The sequence below is a fragment of the Xyrauchen texanus genome, chromosome 34 (genome assembly GCF_025860055.1).
Source record: "Xyrauchen texanus isolate HMW12.3.18 chromosome 34, RBS_HiC_50CHRs, whole genome shotgun sequence".
Classification (NCBI taxonomy): Eukaryota; Metazoa; Chordata; class Actinopteri; order Cypriniformes; family Catostomidae; genus Xyrauchen; species Xyrauchen texanus.
Window position 1 is genome coordinate 29,289,196 of NC_068309.1, and position 21,468 is coordinate 29,310,663.

General features: G+C 38.2%; 1 protein-coding gene across 3 annotated transcripts in view; it reads left to right on the plus strand.

Moving 5' to 3' along the window:
• Positions 1-21,468, plus strand: part of LOC127628164 (delta-sarcoglycan-like) — a 318,609-nt gene that overhangs the window by 194,056 nt on the left and 103,085 nt on the right. For all 3 annotated transcript variants that reach the window (XM_052104887.1, XM_052104886.1, XM_052104889.1), the window contains exon 2: positions 3,350-3,535. In XM_052104887.1, the coding sequence (XP_051960847.1) occupies positions 3,350-3,535 (186 nt within the window). The remainder of the gene's footprint in view (positions 1-3,349; positions 3,536-21,468) is intronic.

Genomic DNA, 21,468 nt, shown 5'->3' on the forward strand with positions numbered 1-21,468 from the left:
ACTGACTGGTTGATTGATTGACTGATTGATTGATTGGTGGATTGAATTAGTAATGCTATCAAGTATATGCTACAAAATATGATCCCTGCCATAAAAAAATAAAAAAAATTATATATATATATATATATATATATATATATATATATATATATATATATATATATATATATATATAAATGATCAAAGGGACTTGACCGCTACACAATATATGGTCACTGTTAACCTGTAATTACAATTAAAATGGTGTGTCAAGGTCAAGTTTATCAGATAAAACAAATTACTAGGCACTCAGTATGTTATCTTGTGAGCTGTTCAAGTAAATGTAATTATCTTTAAGAGTGGGCATCTCTTCCTCAGTTTATTACCATTATGTACATGCTGCAAAGAAGTTCTTTCCATTTAACAACTTTAAAAGAAAAGGGAAAAATTCTGCTATAGCAAAACAACTGAATGTTAATGTTCTTTATTTTGATAATTGCTTTATATGAACTTAAAAGCCATTGCTAATATTTTTGGATTAAGATAATCCATTTGAAATGGTTAATTTGATCTGAACTGATGCACTCTGTGGTCATTTGCCAGTGGTGGATTTATAGAAAGTATTAAAAGCCAGTATGTAAAATCCAGCAATGTCAATAAAAATGTGTTTTTTACTATATTTAATTTTTGAGCAACTCGATTATGAAATATCCTAGGGTCCCTGCAGAGGAGTATTCACAAATGAATTATGTTGTTTTCCCTTACATTTTTATAAAAGGAAAAAAAACTGTTCATTTGACATTTATAATTGCCTATATTACCCATCCAATAATTTTTGCTGTCCTGTGAGTTCTGCATCATACTGCTATGAAACTGGTAGCAAAATACTCTATGCTAGAGATAAAATGTAGGCTTTAGAAGGGTGCCACTCCCTGGAAAATAGGTACCTTTTTTCCGCAGACTGGCTCAAGCTCAACATGAGTGTGTCCTACAGTCAGTGTATCCATGATGGCTGTGGAGGGATACGCTTCCAGCCCATTGACTTTACTGAGTTCCATTTATTTTTTTAACCAGCAAAGATTATTGTTTCAGTGAACATTGTCGCTCTGAATATGGCAAACGTTACAGACTATCTCAAAGGCACTGTCTCTAAATTCATGATATTACAGTTTTTTGTTTTTTTAATCAGCCAGGGACAAGGTACAGACAGAGGGCTCTTTAAAAAAGGCTCAAACCAATTGCAGATGATCAAACTCTCCACCATTCAAATACAATTCAACTAAGGGGAACCATTTATTTACAATTCCATTTGAAGCTTGGACTATACAATCCAAGGTGTGATAAGGGCCAAATGGGTAGTGTAAAACCCTATGATATGGACAGGGGAAAAATAATTGAATTTTTCATTGCGCTCTTGTACATTGGAAACTGTCTGGAGTCATTTGTTTCAGTGGGGCCTGAATGTGTGTGCTTGTCAAATGCGATTGACTCTGCTGGCAAAGACTGCAGCTCAAATAAATGTCTACAATAAATTGTATTCTGCACAGAGATATTAGTCTATTATTATGACTCTTGAAATGTCTCTTCCTTTAAACCGAACTATTAGAATCAACTGAATGAAAGCTATTCAAGCTTTTAACGGTGCAGAACAATATTAACCAAGAATCAAAGGGCTTGTGGGTTGCCGATCAACTGCTGTACTTTGCACTTTAAACCAAATGCCCAGTTGCAATTAGGGCATTGAGATAAAGTGGATCCCAAAACTCATTAGTATTCGTAGGTAGTGATACATAAGTGTAGAACATTTTTGTATGTTTTTAGATTGACATTGTTACCTCAAAGGCATGACGCAGCATGACGTAGACCCCCCTTTCCCTGGTGGAGGGCGTGCTTTAATCATCCCCATCTACCTGGACGAGGGAGGGGACAAGTTGAGGGAAACAGAAATAATTAAAATGGGGGGTACTTCCTGTAACAGTGTAGTTCCCCCCCAAAAAACACTGTACATTTTAAACGAGAGGGAAAAGGCCAACGCAGAGCGACCATGAGAGAGAGAGAGGAGAGAGATGAAAAAAAAAATTATAATTCTTACTCGCCAGTTCTCCGATATGCCGCAGCTTGTTCCTCGGCCACTCCTCCACCCTCTATCAGACGACAGCCACACCTCTCCGGGCGGATCAGAGGCAGTCCTCCAGCCCCTGGCGGACGGAACAGAAGGGGTCTCCCCCGCCCGTGGCAGCGGTTCTCCCGCTCCAGGCAGACGGCAGTGAGCCCCTCCCTGCTCGCAGTCGGCGGTCTTAAACCCCGCTGCATTTCAGCGGCTGGTAGGGAACTCCTCCGCCCCTGGCAGTGGCCCTGACCGCTCCAGGCGGTCGGTTAGGAGCCCCTTCTCCCCTCGCGGTCTGCTCCGTTTGGGTGGACAGTAGTGGTGAGAACTCTACTACGGCGTATCACTCCTCCTTACCAGGCTTCGGCAGTGTAAAGGGATCAATGGAAAGGAGGAGGCAAGAACCGGCTTGTCAATATAAATAATAGTTTAATTTCAAACTAAATGACGTAAAACAGAAGACACAAACACACACATGACATGTCCGTAAACGATCTCTCTCTCCCACACGATCATCTGTAGTCGACCTTTATCCCTTTCGGGAGGCTGGATTAGCCTAATACGGGACCGGGTGTGTATGATCATGACCCTGCCCCTCCCTCCGCCCTGCCACAGTCTCATTTGTTATTTTTCCATAATAAATATACCTCAAAGGTTTCGACAATTTCATCTACGACCAGTTTGCAGAGGATTCGTAGAGATTGCACATATGTCAAATATTTAACATTTTAGATGCTGTCACTGATATTGTATGTAGATGTAGATTGATATATCAGTTTTACCAATTAATAGGTGCCGCTAGTTGCTTTTTGGAACTAACGGTTATTGTCAAATATCTCTCCTGATAGTTTGTTGGCTTGTTTCTAGTTAAAAGTCCAGCGTTATGCACCAGATAGTTTCTGGTTATTATTAGTATTTTGGTTAAATACTAATCTGCTTTAGAATTTTATTCATTTTGAGCTTGTGTAGCCTCAATGTCTGTGCCTGTCACTGTAAGGAAAGAATAATAAATGTTTTAACATTCTCTACATTTATATAAAAAAATAAATATTGTCGGAATAATTGTTTATCTGCATTTCCCACCACCTTGGTTATCGTATCAGCAAAATCCACCATCGGTGGACCTCTAATTATATGCTTCAGTGTACAAAAACGTAAAAAAAATTTACGTGCACACTTCATGTTTGAATACCTATGAATAAGTTGACCACCCTAAAGTCAGATGGAAAATTCCATTCATGTTTTATTTGTGTTTGTTTGCAGATGACCCAGGAACAGTGCCCTCATAGGAACAATGTCCAGAGCACTGAAAAACCGCAAGTGTATAAAGTGGGGATCTATGGCTGGCGGAAACGTTGCCTTTACTTCTTTGTCCTCCTCCTCATGATCCTCATTTTGGTCAACCTCGCTCTCACCATCTGGATCCTCAAAGTTATGAACTTCACCATTGTAAGTGTGGGCTCTTTTCCTCTAAACTTCATTACTGCCTGTTGGGCATCGATTCTTTGACTGACTTGAGTAAAACAAAATAACGGGTCTATGTCATGTGGACCTGCCAATCATATTGGTGTAATTTCTGAGCCTCAGCCAGGCAGAATACAGCTTTCATTTGCCTTTCAATGGTTGATCTGCTCTGGCATTCGGCATAGCTTGGTCTTTGCACTTCACACGGTTCTCTCAGGCCAGCAGCTGCCTCCCTTCATCCTTTCTTCCCCTATGAGTGTTAACTGAGCTTTAACTCGCTTAAGCCACCTTATATACAAATTTAAAAAAATACAAATGTAAATAGCTTGTGCATGGGTTCAGACACTCCAGACATAAAACATGAATAAATGCAATAAAATTCCAAGTGCTAACATTCTCTGATTGCTGTACACACTGTAGCAACAAGCCTCTGCCTGTTGTATAATTTGATTAGGTCTATTAATATTATATTATTATTATTACTATTATTACTTATTAAGCTTGGGATCTATACCCATTTCAGGAAACGATAATTGTAAGATGATTATCAATATATATCAGCATTATTTCAGATATAAATAGTTTCCTACTAAATTTGATCCAAATTATATTCAAAGGACAAAGATTATTTACTCTAGCCATCACTGAATGATACGTATATTGTGTATATGTATATATACATGTATATCAAATAGCCTACACAAAGTATTTTAATTTACACGTATGACATTTTGTGGTTTGACAACTTGAATGAAAGATATACTCAATGTTACATACAGAGAAATTGCATAATAAATGTTGCTGTTTCTAATCGTTCTGTTTGAGCTGTTACACTAGTTTCATACAGTAACCTGCAAACTCATCAACATCACTTTGTTAATTCTTGAAGAAGTACAAAAACCTTCGTATCTTTGGACGGCCATATGCTGCACCACATCGACAGGTTCTGTGTGTTACCTGTGTCTTTTCTACCCAAGAACAGCTTCAGTAAATGTTATTTTACCCTCTTTTGGTCTCTCAATGCAATTACACCAGACTGTTACAGAATCCCAATGAGTGAATTCGAAAGCACGCAAATTAGACTTCTAATTTAAATGTTGGCTAATTTGAATATTGCGATGTCTCAAAACAAATATTGATAATATAATGTACCAATAAATAATGAATATATCGATATTTTACGACATCCATATTACTTATGTTCAACAATGGGCCATCTGGGACCACATATAAAATGATTGATCGATGCTCCGTTTTCCTTATAATGAAAGGGGATGGGGATTTATAATGTCAAGCTCCAAAAAGGAAAAAAAAAATACTGTAACTGATACTTAAAAATACAAACGTTTGTGTCTTAATTACAGTCATGTACATTCAAACTTGCCACGTCAATACATGAAAACGTGTGGCTTCAGAAGACTATTCTTTTCATTTTTAACATAGTAAACTAATACAATTAGGGATGAGAATCAAATGGAATTTTTACGATTTTGGTTCTGATTCCTCTTGAAGATTCAGGTTCCTTAAAATTTCAATAACTATATATACTTTTCAGGAAGAAATATATGGAAATAAGAAATGCAATTTGTATTGCTTTTACTGTCCTCAGTAGTCTGTTGCCCAATGATGAGATCATTTTAAATTTCAACAGAGCTGATATAAAAAATCTGAGATAAATGTAATATAATTCTTGCAAAATACTTTTTAGAAGCATAAATACAATCAAATAACTGGTCCTACTGTAACTACTGAATATTAAATTAAAGCAAGAAAATGTGTGCTAACATGTTTTCATGTGTGTATATATATATATATATATATATATATATATATATATATATATATATATATATATATATACAACAAAACTCATAATGTACAATTCTATCTTTTACTAAACAACGTCATATTAATAACCAGTCAGTTTAAGTGAAAAGAGATTTAAACATTACATAAAACTGTTAAATTTTTTATTTCATTTCAAGCTGGTCATGACAGAAGTCAGATCCACTAAAAAGAACTGGGCCTGTATTCACAAAAAATCTTAAGCCTAAAAGTAGCTCCTAATGCGGAAATTTAGGAGCAACTCTTAAACATTAGGGGTGTGCCACTCCAAATTTTATAACTCATGAAATGTTCATATAAGACTAATTCACGTAGCATTTTAACGCTAAAAGTAGCTTCTAAACCCACGACAGCTTAGTTGTCCTGAGGACTTCTAAATCCCCAAGAGTGTCTCACAAACGATCCGAAGCATGACTGCTGTTGTCAATCCATATTAAAAACAATACATTAGTATATTATTGCCACAGGCTAAATTAAACAGTGTAGCATGGATGAAAATGGAATTTCTGTAATTCGTCAGCAGAATCATCTATCAAATTATATGCCCTCTCCAGACAGCACATCGTCTGTATTTTTTCCTGTGGATGCGCACTCAGAGAAAACAAGGGGGCATTCAGTATGTATGTATATAGTTGTCTGTCTTAGCTGACAAATAGCAGTTCCCTGTCTACTAATCACTGAAGGCGATATAAAAGAGCGCGCTAACAGAACATGACATCATCCATAGCAATGACGTCAACTCCGTCTTACGCCTATACAAGCGGACGCTCAGTCACCACTTCTTCAGAATTTTCTTCCTTCAAGGTGCGAACAGGGTGACTTGTCGCCTGTGCTCAGCACCTGCACCGAGCGACTTACTGCTCCCCTATTTTTTCGGTGAAGAGTTCTCCACATCACCGGTGAAGACGCTCTCAGTGAATGGGTTATTTGCTTCAGATACTCATCTGCTTATCAACACGGCACTTCAGCGAAGCTCCTACTTGCTTCCCACAGCACTCTGGCTGATATTACTGTATTCTTTCTTTCTTTCTTTCTTTCTTTCTTTCTTTCTTTCTATTCTTTCTATCTATCTATCTATCTATCTATCTATCTATCTATCTATCTATCTATCTATCTATCTATCCCACAAGTGTTCCCTATGTGAATGGCTCATCCCACCACCTGATGAGCACGAGAGTTGTGTTCACTGCCTGGGCCATGCCCACTCACAAGCATCTCTCATGGAGACAGACTGCCCTCACTGCAAGGTAATGAATCCCTGGACGTTGCGCTTTAGGATTGACCTCGTTCTGAGGGAAGATCCAGCTTCTTGCACCCTCCCACCCACATCTTTTGTGTCAAGGATCACATGAGGAGGCACGGCAGGGCAGTGAGGTTGAGCTGAAAGAATTAGAGGATGATCTTGTGCTGGCGCAAGCCTGCGAGCCCCCAAAACTTCCGATCTAACGACCTCACCTGTGCAATATGTGCGTGATGAGCTCTGACCCTCTATTGGAGTGCACGGCCTCATTACGTTTGGTGGCTCTGATGATGCTGTGTCACTCACAGCTTCATGCGAGTGTTCCATGGAGGCTGTTGCCACCTTTTCCCCCAGTGAAGGTGAAAAACGTGCACATGCCATGGACAAGGAGGTTTTTTGAGTCCTTTCAATGGCTGTAGAAGAGGACCATGCTGAGGCAAAAGGCTACTCAAAGATTCCCCCTGTAGAACAGGCGGTCACAGCTCACCTCTGCCATAATACTGCCATGAGATGGACATCACACCCCGCCCAACCCTCGAAGCATGTCATCCACACTAGCTGGAAGAGCTTATACAGCAGTGGGCCAAGCTGGTTCAGAAATCCACAGCATGTCGGTGCAACTGGTTTTTCATGCCAAGCTTCTCAAACAAATGGATGATCAAGGCCCCAATAAAGAGCTGGTCAAAGAGCTCCGCACAGCTTATGATTTGTCGCTATGAGCCATGAAAGCTATTGCTCAGGCCAATGGCAAAGCAATGAGCACCATGATGGTTCTGGACCAGCAAATTTGTCTAACTCTAACGGACATGCGTGACTCAAAGAAAGCCGACGGTCTCTTTTCCAACGCTGTGCAAGGCTTTTTAAGAACACTTCATCTCGGTGCAAAAGCAGTCTCAAGTGATGAAACACTTTCTGCCAAAGAGAATTAGCATTTCCCCTTTCCTGGCACACTCCTGATGAAATTCCGGTCAGCATTTGACCATCTCAGTGCGAAGAATGTAACGGAAAAAGCCCAGCCGGGCAGCAGAAACGTTCCTGACATGCTCAGCCCGTGAAGAGAAGTCCAAACCTCGCTGTTATTCATGGAATATGACCAGCGGAAGAAGGCTCATTTAAAGGCACACAGTGTTTCTCCTCTCTTCCCCAATACTGTTAATCGGGAACGGGACATTGTTCAAAATGTTGCTTCTGTGTATATTACTCAAAAAAAAAAAAAATTCTCACAAAAGAGAAAAATGCACCAATTCTACAAACACAGGACACTCACACATTCTCAGAAAAAGGACCATATCCTCTTCACGTTTTATACACCCAACAAATTATGCTCAACCACTTCCCTATGGTGAGAATCTATCTAGCGAGTGAATGTCTGGCGAGCTCTCACAGGCTTGTCAGACTGGGTGTTAAAAAAGATTGAGCACGGTTATACGATTCAGTTTGTACGTCCGCAAACTTGCTTCACCGGCGTTTTGGTCGTGGTCCGACCACATGATACGCCTGTGTTGTGCACAGATATTCACAGTCTCCTCGCAAAAAATGCGATAGAGACTGTCCCAGACTGTGACACACACAGCGGGGATTACAGACGTTATTTACTCGTTCTGAAGCTTGTGAAGCACCCTTTCAAAATGTTAACTCAGAAACAGATCTTATTGCACATCCATCCTCAGGACTGGTTTGCATCAATAGATCTGAAGGATGCGTACCAATGGCACCGTGTCACAAACATTTTTGGAGATTCCTGTTTGAGGGAACTGTGTATCAATTCAAAGTCCTGCTTGTCTCTTGCTCCCCACATGTTCATGAAATGTACGATGCGGCGCTCACCCCCTTGAAAATTAACAGTATGCCTGTTTTGAATTACCTTGAAGTACTGAGCAAGCACAGAGACTAGCTGCTTTGCCAGCTGAGAAATCTGGCTCTGAATGTCACCTGGGTGAAAAACACACTCTTCCCCAGCCAGCAAATCTCCTTTTTATGAGTTTGTCTCGACTCCATGAGCATGCTCCTCGAACGAGCATGTACAGACCATTCCTCTGTGTCTGTCTCAGTTCAAACTGGGGAAAACATTGCCACTGGAGTAATTTCAGACGATGCTGGGTTTTATGATGGCAGCATCTGCCATCATACCGTTAGGTCTGTTACAAATGAGACCTCTCCAATACTTGCTCAAGCCACATGTTCACATCATGCCTGGAGCCACAGCACAGCAAGCTGCTCTAGCTCCATGGCCTCCTTTCAACAGGGCGTATGGCTGGATCAAATTTTCAGAAAAAATTGTGTTGACCACAGATGGATCCAACACAGGTTAGGGCGTGGTGTGCAATGGATGCCGACTTTTGGCACCTGGACAGGTTAAGACATGTTGTTTATTTTCTAGAGAGAGAGAGAGTGAGAGAGTGAGAGAGAGAGAGAGAGAGAGAGAGAGAGAGAGAGAGAGAGAGAGAGAGAGAGAGAGAGAGAGAGAGAGAGAGAGAGAGAGATACTTTTTTTTTACTTTTAGGTCTTCTTTAATTGATCAATATAAACATAAGTGACCTATATTTAAAAAAAATAAAACCATTAAAACATCCATGTGTTTATATTTACCACAAAACAAACGGGAAAAAAAACAAAAACAAAAAATAATATAAATAAATACAAAAACACTCATAAATTAAATACAAAACCTCCCTGATCATCAGCTTCACATATAAAACCATCAACTCCCCACACATGAAAAAAATAATTAACATCATTAATGAGGCTAAAATACGCAAACTCCATCGTTAGTCTCTTCTTTATTAATCCTCTCATCATCAAAACAGTGTCCACACTTTCCCTCCCTTCTACTTTATTTCTTCTTGTACACCAAATAGCCAACATTGCTGCACCAAACAAGAAGTTTAAAAAAACCACTTTGGATTTATATTTTGTTGAATATTTGGGACCAAAAATAAACAATTCTTGATTGAACTTTCCCAAAAGCTGCATACTCCAGCTTTCCATTAAACCCAAAATTTTATCTAAACATGGACACTCAATAAAAAGATGAAAAACAGTTTCAGACACCCCGCAAAAAGGACAACCCTCATCATCTGAGTCATTAAGGAGTGCTTTGTGTCTGTTTGTAGCTAAAATCTCATGCACAATTCTCCACTGAAGATCACACACCCTCTTTTCAATGGGTCTTTTGTACAGGGACCGCCAGCTACCTTTCGGGGAAGAGCCTGATTCAAACACCATAGTCCATTTAGTGTCTCTTACATCCTTAATATGTTGGAAATTTATGGTTTTTACACAAGCTCTGTAAAGTGTTTGTCTGCTCAAAATATACCCACTGATTGGATCCTTCCCATTCTCATGAAAAAGATAGAGTCTGCCAAGATTGCAATACACTCTGGTAAAAACCAGCCAATCCTTCCAATGCTAGTCCATTAAAGGACATGACAAACCAATGCTTATCCAACCCCATTCTTCTGTTTTTTTGCAGCAAAGCACATGCTACGTCCATCCACTGCTGATGCTGCCCATATAAAAGACGCTGTGCCACTTGCAAACGGAAAACAGCAATCCTAGAACAAATGTCAATTAAACCTTGTCCTCCCTCATGAATTGGAAGGTATAGGACAGCAGCTTTTAGCCAGTGTTGTCCTGACCAGAAGAATTTAAAAAGAGTCTTTTGAATATCTTCAATTATGTTTTTTGGAGGATCCAATACCATCAACTTATGCCAAAGGGTGAAAGCTATAAGATTGTTGGCTATCAGGACTCTTCCACTATAGGATAACTGGGGTAGCAGCCATTGCCATTTAGAGAACTTTACAAGCACTCCGTCTACTAACCCCTCCCAATTCTTCATCCTACATTCATCTTTACCAAGATATACTCCTAAAAATTTAAAACCGGACTTCCCCCACTTGACATTTCCTTGTAATTCAGGTAAAGAGCTTCCTTCAGAACCACACCATAACGCCTCTGTTTTTTGCCAGTTAAGTTTGGCTGATGATGCTCCTTCATAAATATTAAGAGCTTCCTTCATAACTTGAACATCATGCGTATTCCTAACCATAACAGTTATATCGTCTGCATAAGCGGAAAGTTTAATAGCTTCAGCTTCTGGCTTATTACATACTAGAATACCCGTCAATTTACTTCTTAATAAACAAAGTAGAGGCTCTATTGCCAAGGTATATAACTGACCCGACATAGGGCACCCTTGCCTTATCCCTCTTTTCATTTGAATTGGTACACTCAAACCTCCTCCTATTTTAACCATGCTTACAGCATCACTATATAATATTCTTATCCATGATAAAAAATGTTCTCCGAACCCATAACACTTAAGAACCTTAAAAAGATAGTGATGATCTACACGATCAAAAGCTTTCTCCTGATTCAGAGAAAGCAGACCAAAATCAACATTATATATTCCAGCATAATTCATGATATCTCTCATTAAAAACAAATTATCATAAATAGACCTTTTTGGTATACAATATGTTTGGTCTTTTTGTACTAATACATCAAGAACACCTTTAAGTCTGTTTGCCAAACACTTTGATAATATTTTATAATCGGAACATAAGACCGCTACTGGTCTCCAGTTTTTTAGCAGACAAAGATCTCCCTTCTTTGGGATCAAAGACAGCACTGCTCATTGACAACTTTTTGGTAGAACCTCAGCTTTATAGCTTTCTTGTACAACTCTAAAGAAGTCTTTTCCGATTATTCCCCAAACAGTTTTATAAAATTCTGCTGGTAATCCATCGATTCCTGGTGCACGACCAGATGAAAGTTGATTCAATGCTTTTGTAACTTCCTCAAATGTCAGATCAGAGTCCAAGTTCTTTACATTTTCTTCATCCATTACAGGCAAGTTGTTAAAAAGGTCATCTGCGACAAAGTTTCCTGTGCACTCTTTAGCATATAAGTCTACATAGAAATCAACAGCAAGTCTCCTCATTTCCAAAGGATCTAAAGTAACATTCCCATCAGGTGTGCGTAATGCATGCATATAGTTTGTATGAACACACTTCTTATTCAAATTAAAAAAGAATTTCGTGGGGGCATCCATGTCATGTAAAGAAACAAAATGTGATTTTACAAGAGCTCTTTTTACCTTTTCATTTAACATATTACTTAACGCTTGTCTCTTCTGTCTAAGATCATCTTGTAAATTTACATCGTTTTGATCAATTAACATATTTTGAATTTTTAAAATATCTTTCTCCAATTCTGCCATTTTATATTTAATTTGACAGGAAGTATGTGCCATAAATTGTTGACAGAAAAGCTTGATCTGCGTTTTCCCTATTTCCCACTACTGAAGCAGATTTTCATAATCATTTTTTCCTTCAACCCAACAATTCCAAAACATTTTAAAATTCTCATAAAAATGTACATCTTGAATTAATTTAATAGCAAACCGCCAATAAAAGAATTGTGGTTTTGTTTCTGATAAAACAGCATTCACTAAAATGAGCTGATGATCAGAGATAACACAGGGTGTGATATATGCACCCATCACTCTATTACACTGATTATTATGTAAATAAAATCTATCCAGACGTGCCGCACTGACTCTACCTTCTGCCACTTTAATCCAACTATATTGTCTCACGTTTTTATTTTTTTCCCTCCACACATCTACTAGCCCTAACTGAGTGATTATTGCTTTCAAAACTTTAGCAGAAGAAGGATGTGGTTCTTCTCCAATCCTATCAATAACAAAATCAAGGGTGCAATTAAAATCTTCACCTATAATTAAAAAATCTTCTTGTGAAAGAGAAACAAGAGTATTTTTTAGCATCTCAAAAAGCTTAATTCTGTCCTTACCAATATTTGGTGCTTACCAATATTTGGTGCATATATATTAACAAAGACAAAACACAAATCTTTTATTTTAGCTTTAATTAGAAGAAGTCGCCCCTTTTCCAATTCATTAATAGATAAAATATTTACATTTAATTCGGGAGAAAACAATATTGCCACCCCTGCACTTAAATTTGTCCCATGACTAAGAAAACACTGACCATCAGACCACAAACCCCAATCTACTTCATTGAGAGAGAGTGAGAGAGAGAGAGCTGTTCTCCAGAGCATCATCTTGCAGACATATTTATAAATTAAAGAACATGATATTTGGCAGCACAACTCCATGTTTTGCTACTCATGTCCAAGTAGTGCTGAAACAAGTTTTAAAGTGAGGGAGCCACAATGGATTGTTGACATATCTCATTAATATTAATTGGGTCATGCTGGTGTTGCTAAGTAAACTTCATGGACTGTCCAGTCATATAAACTAATTAACATTCATAAGCCTTTACCATAGTATCAATTCCTAGCCTGTGTAGATACGCTTGAGTTGAATGGCCTTTTACCACTTGCAGATTTGGCATTGAGATGCAATATATCAGACCAGCATTAAGTTGGCTCAAATATTTTTGTACAAACTTTTAATGTTTGGATAACGTGTGTAAGCACGTATATCCCAAATCTCCAAATGAATTATTGATTTGGAGATTAGGTCTGTAGCATTTGCTCTTCTCTGTGATGTCAAAACTGGAACAATTTAACATCAGATTAGAATGAGATGTGCAAAATATCGGGGTAAAACCATTCATATTTATTCAATGTACATATTTTTAACTTTAAAGTAGTATTGGTTTGCATGTATTGCAGTAGATACAACTTCTCACAAATATAAATAATATTTATAATAAGGAAATTGTGTTCATTGGTGTTAACAAATGTTGTCAGGTTGATTCATTCATATTAATATAAAAGTTCACCCCAAAAGTTTTTAATTTTGTTATAATTTACAGAATTCACCCTCATGTGGTTCCAAACCTGAATGACTTTGTTTCTTCTGCGGAACACAAAAGGTGCATTTTAAGAATACCCAGGCCATTCTTTTCCATATGATAAAAGTTATGGATTTGACATCAAACTAGCACAAAAAAATCAAAAAGTGCCATAGATAGATTAAGAGCTGCAGCAAAGAGGGGTGGAGGGCAGACGTGTAGTATAAATAATTGAAATAAAAATGCTAAATCGTTTTTTTTTTTTACTTTCTTCAATGGAATACCAAATGAGATGGCTAAAAGATACAATGAATGCATATTTTGTTATTTTGATTTGATAATCATGTATTCTAAATTGAAGCAAGGACATGCAAAGAAAAATGCAAGTGTATATTGTATGTGCCCCATAAGCACAAACATCACGTCTTCTTTCATACGGAGCATTGTAACGGAGCCAATTCTCTGTAACTGGCATTGTTAATGGACTAATGCGTGTTATATGAGATGTTTAAAAAAACACACACAAATGAAGCATGGACATTGCTAAATGTTAATTTATAAAATCTTTATTGATTGTTGAGTTCATGTTGATTTTTACTGACTTGTCCCTGGAGAAAAGGAAAAAAGTCTTTATTTTACTTATTTATATTGTTTTTATATACTACTGGAATACTCGAAAATGATGACAAATGATCAATGATGATCTACTGTTGATGAATTACTGCTCACACAATATTTATGACAATATTTATGTAATAATGTTTATATTGCAATTAGAGTAGTATAAAGGTCCCATCAAACTCACGGAGATGTGCTTCTTCATTCTTGGCTCAGAGCCCAAAAAGAAGTTTGAAACAGCCGAGCAACAGCATACTGTTTGCGAACATTCAGACACCCGCCACACTGCTGTGGGAGGCTTTTAAAGGTACATTTTAAAATGAGAACGCTCAAGACTACATATAAGACTTCAACTAATACGACATTAAATGTGTTATCAATGACTTTATGCCTCATTCTATGAGTAGAATTCATATGAGCTCAGTAAAACGTGCTTTTTAAACCAATCAACGATGATTTAAAGTAATATATATACAGTAGAAAATGCGCAATTTGTCTTGCATATATTCTGAATTCATACGCTAATGTGCTTACTTGCTATATGTGGCCAAAAAGAGTGTTAATGTGCCGAATACAGACAAAAAAATTATGATAGGCATACCTTACTATGGCCAGTGTGAATGGTTTTCACTGCAGATGGAACATGAGTGAATGGGCTGTTAAGAGCAGATTTGATTCCTTTTGTAGACTAATTAAAATAAAAATCACAAGACATGATCTTGGAAAATTGTCTTCACTGCACTGCAGTATGTTGATGTTGACTGATCTTAACTGACTGAACGGGAATTAGCTGTCGGTCTCAAAGTGGGTGCAGCTCCAGGTCACGCCCAACAATGATGTGGACCAATTGCAGTAAGAAGGTGTTTAGCAGGGGCCTGGGTACCTCAGCAAGTAAAGACGCTGACTACCATACCTGGAGTCACAAGGTCGAGTCCAGGGTGTGCTGTGACTCCAGTCAGGCTTCCTAATCAACCAATTGGCCTGGTTGCTAGGGTGGGTAGAGTCACGTTCGGTTAACCTCTTTGTGGTCGCTATAATGTGGTTCTTGCACACAGTGAGGACGTGGTGAGTTCTGCGTGGATGCCGCGGAGAATAGCGTAAAGCCTCCATGTGCGCTATATCTCTGCGGTAACGTGCTCAACAAGCCACTTGATAAGATGCGCGGATTGACGGTCTCAGACGCGGAGGCAACTGAGACTTGTCCTCCGCCACCCGGATTGAGGCGAGTCACTAGGCCACCATGTGGACTTAGAGCACACTGGAAATTGGGCATTTCAAATTGGGAAGAAAAGAAAAAATGGTGTTTAGCTGCCAGTAAGAAGTTTTCCTACATATTCGCCCAGACAAGATTCATTTTGGCCAGATTTTGTTCTAAATGTCGTCACACTCATTCATTCTTCAAATTTGTAGGAAGTATGCAAAGGCCTTTAAGAGTGCATATTTTTTTCTGCTTATGTGTTTGTGTGAGCTAGGTGCACAGACATTTCAAAATAAGAGTCCCCCATTACAGCTGTCCTGCGTTATGCAACAAATCGTAATTTCTTTTCCTTTTCTGGTTGTTATTGGGATGCTGGTTGCACATTAAACTGCACCTGGGATTTTATACAGTTGCGACTCTTGTTGCTTATATGTCTGTGCCCATCAAAAAAGAAAAGACTAAGAACATTTTTGTAACATTCAATGAAAAACTATTGGCCGATCAATTGGTTTTCTGCCTTTTCCGTCACCTTAGTTAACGTATCAGCAAAATCCAATATCAGTCAACCTCTAGTTTGTACCTGACATACAAATAATAATCTTCCCATTAATCTCAGTACAATTATTTCTAATATATCTCTTGTCAGTAATCACAGACAACTGGAAAGGTAAAGTCATGGGAATTCAAACAGTGTGGAATCTAGCTGTAGCACAGCTAAGAGAGTGTGAGGAGACTCAGCTGAAAAATACATACATAAACTACAACGAAAAGCTTTTTTGTGATGAGACATGAAACAAAATTAGGCTATGCCATTTTAGAGTATGGTTCCTGGTAGATCCTCTGATTCTGGCAGCTCTATTTATATCAATAATACAATGGTTAGCTCACGCTGCCTGCTCTCATTCAAGCGTCACCTCGTTGACACTCTCGGAAGCTATGTGTGTGTCACCACTAACTCTGCTATTTTTAACAGTCCCACCAACCACCAGTCAGAAGGGTTTTGTGTGAGGCACAGGTCAACTGTGAACATGAATCTAGAAAAGTCATGCATTCACATGCTCGCACACATTGTGGCTCATCTGGCCTGGGGCGAGGCTCACATAAGAATTACTCAAACTCTTGGGAAGAAACAATAAGTTTCAATAGCTGGTGTGGAGAGCTTCTAAATGACCAAGTGATGATGTTGCTGTACCTTCCCTGGATGCCTACCCTTCATGCCAGTTTAGTTATCTAAGGTCTGAGTATGGTAAGGCCAGTGTCTCTATAGGCATGATCATGATTTTAAGCTTGATAACAATTCATAGCACCATCAAGCTTTCTGCGTAAAAATCAAGCACTAGAAAGTGTAATCAGGCTTGAAATCATGATCTTGCCTGGAGACTGCAATGGCAAGATGTACAGTAAAAGAGGATTAGTATATTTTGGTCTGTTCTCACCCAAAATTGTTTAGATCACTTCAGAAGACATAGATTAAACCACTGGAGTCATATGGATTACTTTTATGCTTCCTTTATGTGCTTTTTGGAGCTTCAAAGTTTTGGTCACCATTCACTTGCTTTATATGGACCTACAGAATATTTATATGGAATACTTGTTTGTGTTCAGCAGATGAAAGAAAGTCATAGACCTACAAATCCATTCTGATTTCAATGGGTCTCTAAAGGCAAGCAGAGACAGGAGAGAATTATTTTATTGTCCCCAGTGTGTCAGGCAATTGTTTGATGTATGCTGGAAAAATTAAGATTCACTCATGAATTTGCAAGTAACACTCCTCAATCTGCTTTCAGCTGTATTACAAAATATTCAGTCAGTCAGTTGCCTTAATATGACATTCACCTTTATATCTGAGTCCTTGGTCTGTCTGAGACAACTGTGTCTCACCTTCCATCACTCTGTGCCAGTACATTTTCAATGTGACCAAAAAGGTTAGGCCATTTCCTTTACCTCTGGCTCAAGAGTCCAAAATACCCTTATTTAACAAGGAGGAACTTCATCAGAACTGGGCTTCAGGCCAGGTAGCTCTGCTGTGTTTCGGTACCTTAGGGACCCTGCTTACTAATGAGGTGAGAGACTAGCGCCCAGGCCTCTTTTGAGCTAAATACTGTCCTGGATGGATGGATATATGTGCTCCTTGCGCACTGATCTATGGCCTTTAAAGGAATAGTTCGACCAATAATGAAAATCTATCATTTATTCACATTCATGTTGTTCCAAACTCATACAATTTTCTTTCGACCAAGCTTTCAATAACCACTTGGCATGATTTAAGCTCATATAGACTTTGATCTGAACCAATGCTAATGTCAGTGTTAAGGTTTCTTGTGTCAATAACATATTTCAAAAGAACGACTCATTGAGAGGATTGGAAACAAATTAACATCAGTATATAATTATGGTCCAGCATGTCCACTGCAATAATTATGTCCATCATGTTTTCAGTATTAGTACAGGGTATGGCAGATTTTGTTGGCTATATGTTTTACTCTAGATTTTTGGCTTTAAATAACCTATATGAATCCAGCCCTGTAGGAGAGGTTTTTAGAGATTATAGAGAGTTTGCGGCAGCTAGAAGCTCAGTGTTATTTTCAGTTTATAGATGGTTTTGAGGTGCCTCAGTGGCAGGTCTTGTTTGTCTGCAGCTTGAAAATGGTGCTACATTCTATTAAACCAAGTACGCCATTGCTTAATGTGTCAGGTCTAGCAAATGAATTTTTTATCCTCTTGGGCTCTGGAAAAGCCTCCAGCTCTGGCACAGCAAGTCAGAATTGCTAACTTTTTTTTATTGTGTTGGACTCGTTCTTCTCCAGCTTGCGTTAGCATTCTTTTTCCACCGTACAGAAATTCAGAATACAGGGCCATGGAAGAACAGGAGAGAAAAAGCAGAGAAAGTGCACTCTTTGTAAAATCTTTTAATTTTATTGTGTTTGATGGACTACAAAATTACAGACATGTGGAAATAAGAACATATCTGCACACTGAATGTGCCTTATAGATGATGTCATTTTTTAAGTGTTGAAATACTTCCCCTACTTAATATTCTGAGACAACTATAATGGTGTGTTTATGTGATGTTGGACTTACAGTAATTATGAATCTGAATGGTTAGAAACACTACTGGATCTCATACATACACATTACTATACCTACACTTTTTCAAAAGATTTTGAAGTGCCACGTTGTACGTATCGTGGCAGTTTTTCGTGAAATGAACACTAAAGCCACTACAACAACAATGACTTGCATTTCCTTTCACACAAATCATGAGTAAAAATGCAGGTTAGGACTTCATAAAAACTAACTTTTTGCTCACACTATGCTATCTTACGATCAAAACACTTTTACTATAGTGCATGACTTTTGAGGTCAACTTCAAATATTTGCTTAATATAACCAACTTCATTTTAGGTTTGGGTGGTTTACGGGGATATTTTTAATTACAAGGGTATTATGCTATAAATGTGGTTTTATGAGGACATTTCTAATGCCCCCATAATTCAAATCGCTTAAAAAACATACTAAACAATGTTTTATTGAAAAGCTAAAAATTTAGAACGTTTTTGGAGGGTTAGGTTTAGGGGATAGAATCTATAGTTCATAGACTATAACAATCATTATGTCTATGAAGAGTACTCATAAGGATAGCTGCACCAACATGTGTGTGTGTGTGTGTGAGGTACCTGTGCATTTTCTGACCACAACCTGCTTCAGTAAATGTTATCAAAAATACATCTATCTAAATATAGGACATCCCTAAAGTCAATGGGGTTGAAAAATGTCATGCTTCAAAAAGGACATAAAGGCAGCATAAATGTAATCCACACCTTGAGTGGTTTAATTAAAGTCTTCTGAAGCGATATGATTGGTTTTGGGTGAGAAACAAACCACAATGTATAAAATATTTTACTATAAATCTTAACTTCTTCAGTCTCTTTTGCGCTTTCATGAAAGGAGCTTGATTACACTTCCTAGTGCATGACGCATATGCAGAGATGTATGAATACATTAATGTAGTTATTAAACATTTTACGGTTACCAACAACAAAATTGCAGATTGTCGATTTTGGTATAATGAGCCTTGCCATACATACAAACAATTTCTGAGGATGTGAACAGTTCTGAGTAGAGCGTTGAACTTCGTAATTATGTTAATTCCACAGCAAAGTGAACATGGCATGAGAAAACTATACTAGAAAAGTACTAACACTGGCACAATCAAAACATTCCTCTGTTTGTTGGAGTATCTCAACCAGCCTGACATAGCAACATTAGCTCGAACAATGGTGTGAGTTTGGGGAGAGACAATCTGTTCAACCGACCCATGGAAGATGGGAGTGTTGGAGAAACCTGTTTGAAATCGCTTAAATTTTATTATTATGTTTCCAATTCCGTTTGATACTTCCCATTCAGAAATTACACACTTCACGTTTAATTTCTAAGCTATGTCAGGTTTCTTCTGTGTTTAAAATAATAGTCTGTCTACTCCCCATAGAGGAAAAGCAATTGCTTAGCGCATTAGCTCCATAAGCGGGCGGAAGCACAACACATTCAAGCGAGCCTGATTAGTTTCTCTGCAGATTCGCATTTTCAGTTTGGCTGGATAAGCAAGAGCAAAAGAGAGATTGAGAGAGAGAAAGCATACAAAATGATTTTTCTTTCAAGCAGCCTGTTGACTTTATTCGGATTGAATTGGTCCGATTTGCATCTAAAGTACTCCGGCACCACATTGTTATATTTTGTGCTTTTTTCATTCAGAGTTTTTTCTTTTGCAGTATGGCCGCCAATATTTTTCAAATCCCCAACTTAGCAGCAGCAAGGAAAGGTCAGACATTTTTAGGTGCAAAAATGGAAATGTAACAGATTTTACTCCCCTGACAAATGTAATTAATTGTTAGGGAGCTAAACAGAAATGAGGAGGCAGAACAGGCCACCGTAGCATTCCCGAGTTTCACAATGGTGGCCGTGCGAGATTGAGTGTATTGTTGGTGTCAAGGGTGTTATTTATAATAGAAGACCAGATGCAGTGCAAATAAACAATCCTTTGGGAAATGATCAGCATTCCACACCATCTGTTTAGATATGACAATTGTTTGATTTCAGACACTGTGGAAAATGAATGTTAATTGACAATGTTGCTGATTGCAACTGTGAGATTGAAATTTAGTAGCTGAAGATTTGCAGTTCACTTAGTGAATCAGGTTTCAAAATATGGTAGAATTATGCTCCGTTTTCTTTCCTTTCACAGCTATGAGGTAATTAATAAAGCACCACAGAATACTTCATAGAAGACAATAGGTGGTACAGAATCAATTAGTGTTGGTCAAGACATTTCATTGATGTCTTCTTACACTGAGGGCACTGTGAAATGCTGCAAGTTTAAAGAGCAAAGAAAGACTTACAGTTTAGGAGGTATAGTGGCTGGCTGCATAAATTTTAGCCCCCGATAGCAGATGAGATTAATATCCTGAATCCAAATTTAGATATCTTGATAGAAATGAGTGGGGGTATGAAAACAAGACATTTTGTAATAGTCAAACAAAAGGTAATGAACAGAGTGTAACGCAAGACGAAAGGGGCGGTGATGAGGTGGAGGACATGTTAACAGATGAACGTGCACAAGATGTAGTTTACGCTGGGCTTGAAAATGTAAACAGACAAATCCGCAACTTGAGAAAAGAAGTGAAGGCATATCTGAGATCGTTTAAGGAATAATTCCGGAGAACATGAAACAAGAGTTTGATGAATTCAAACAAGAAATACACGAAAAACGTATAACCAACACCAATGAAATTCAAAAGCATCAAAACAGACTCTCAGAAAGCAGAAAGTGAATTCGAACAGCTGGAAACATGGGCTTTTGAAGCAAACACTGCTCTGTTGTAATCACTCAGAGAAAGTTAACTGACCTGGAATCAAGATAGAGAAGAAACAACTTTCATATCTACCTGAGGGTTCAGAGGATGCCAGTCAACCAGTTTGTAGAGTCGCTTCTCAAAATTGAGCTCGGACTTGAAATTTTATTTTTAAATTCATTGTGCACAGAGAGCCAGAAACCGAATCCAAACTCACCTCCAAGATCAATGATTGTGAACTTTCTCCATTTCACAGTGAAAGAGTTGGTTTTGAAACAGGCCTGGCAAGAGTGGATAGAAGTACATGGCTCTGTACTGTCATTTGATCACGACTATGCCGTGGAAGTGTTCCAAAAGCGTAAAGTCTACTTTGGGATACTCTG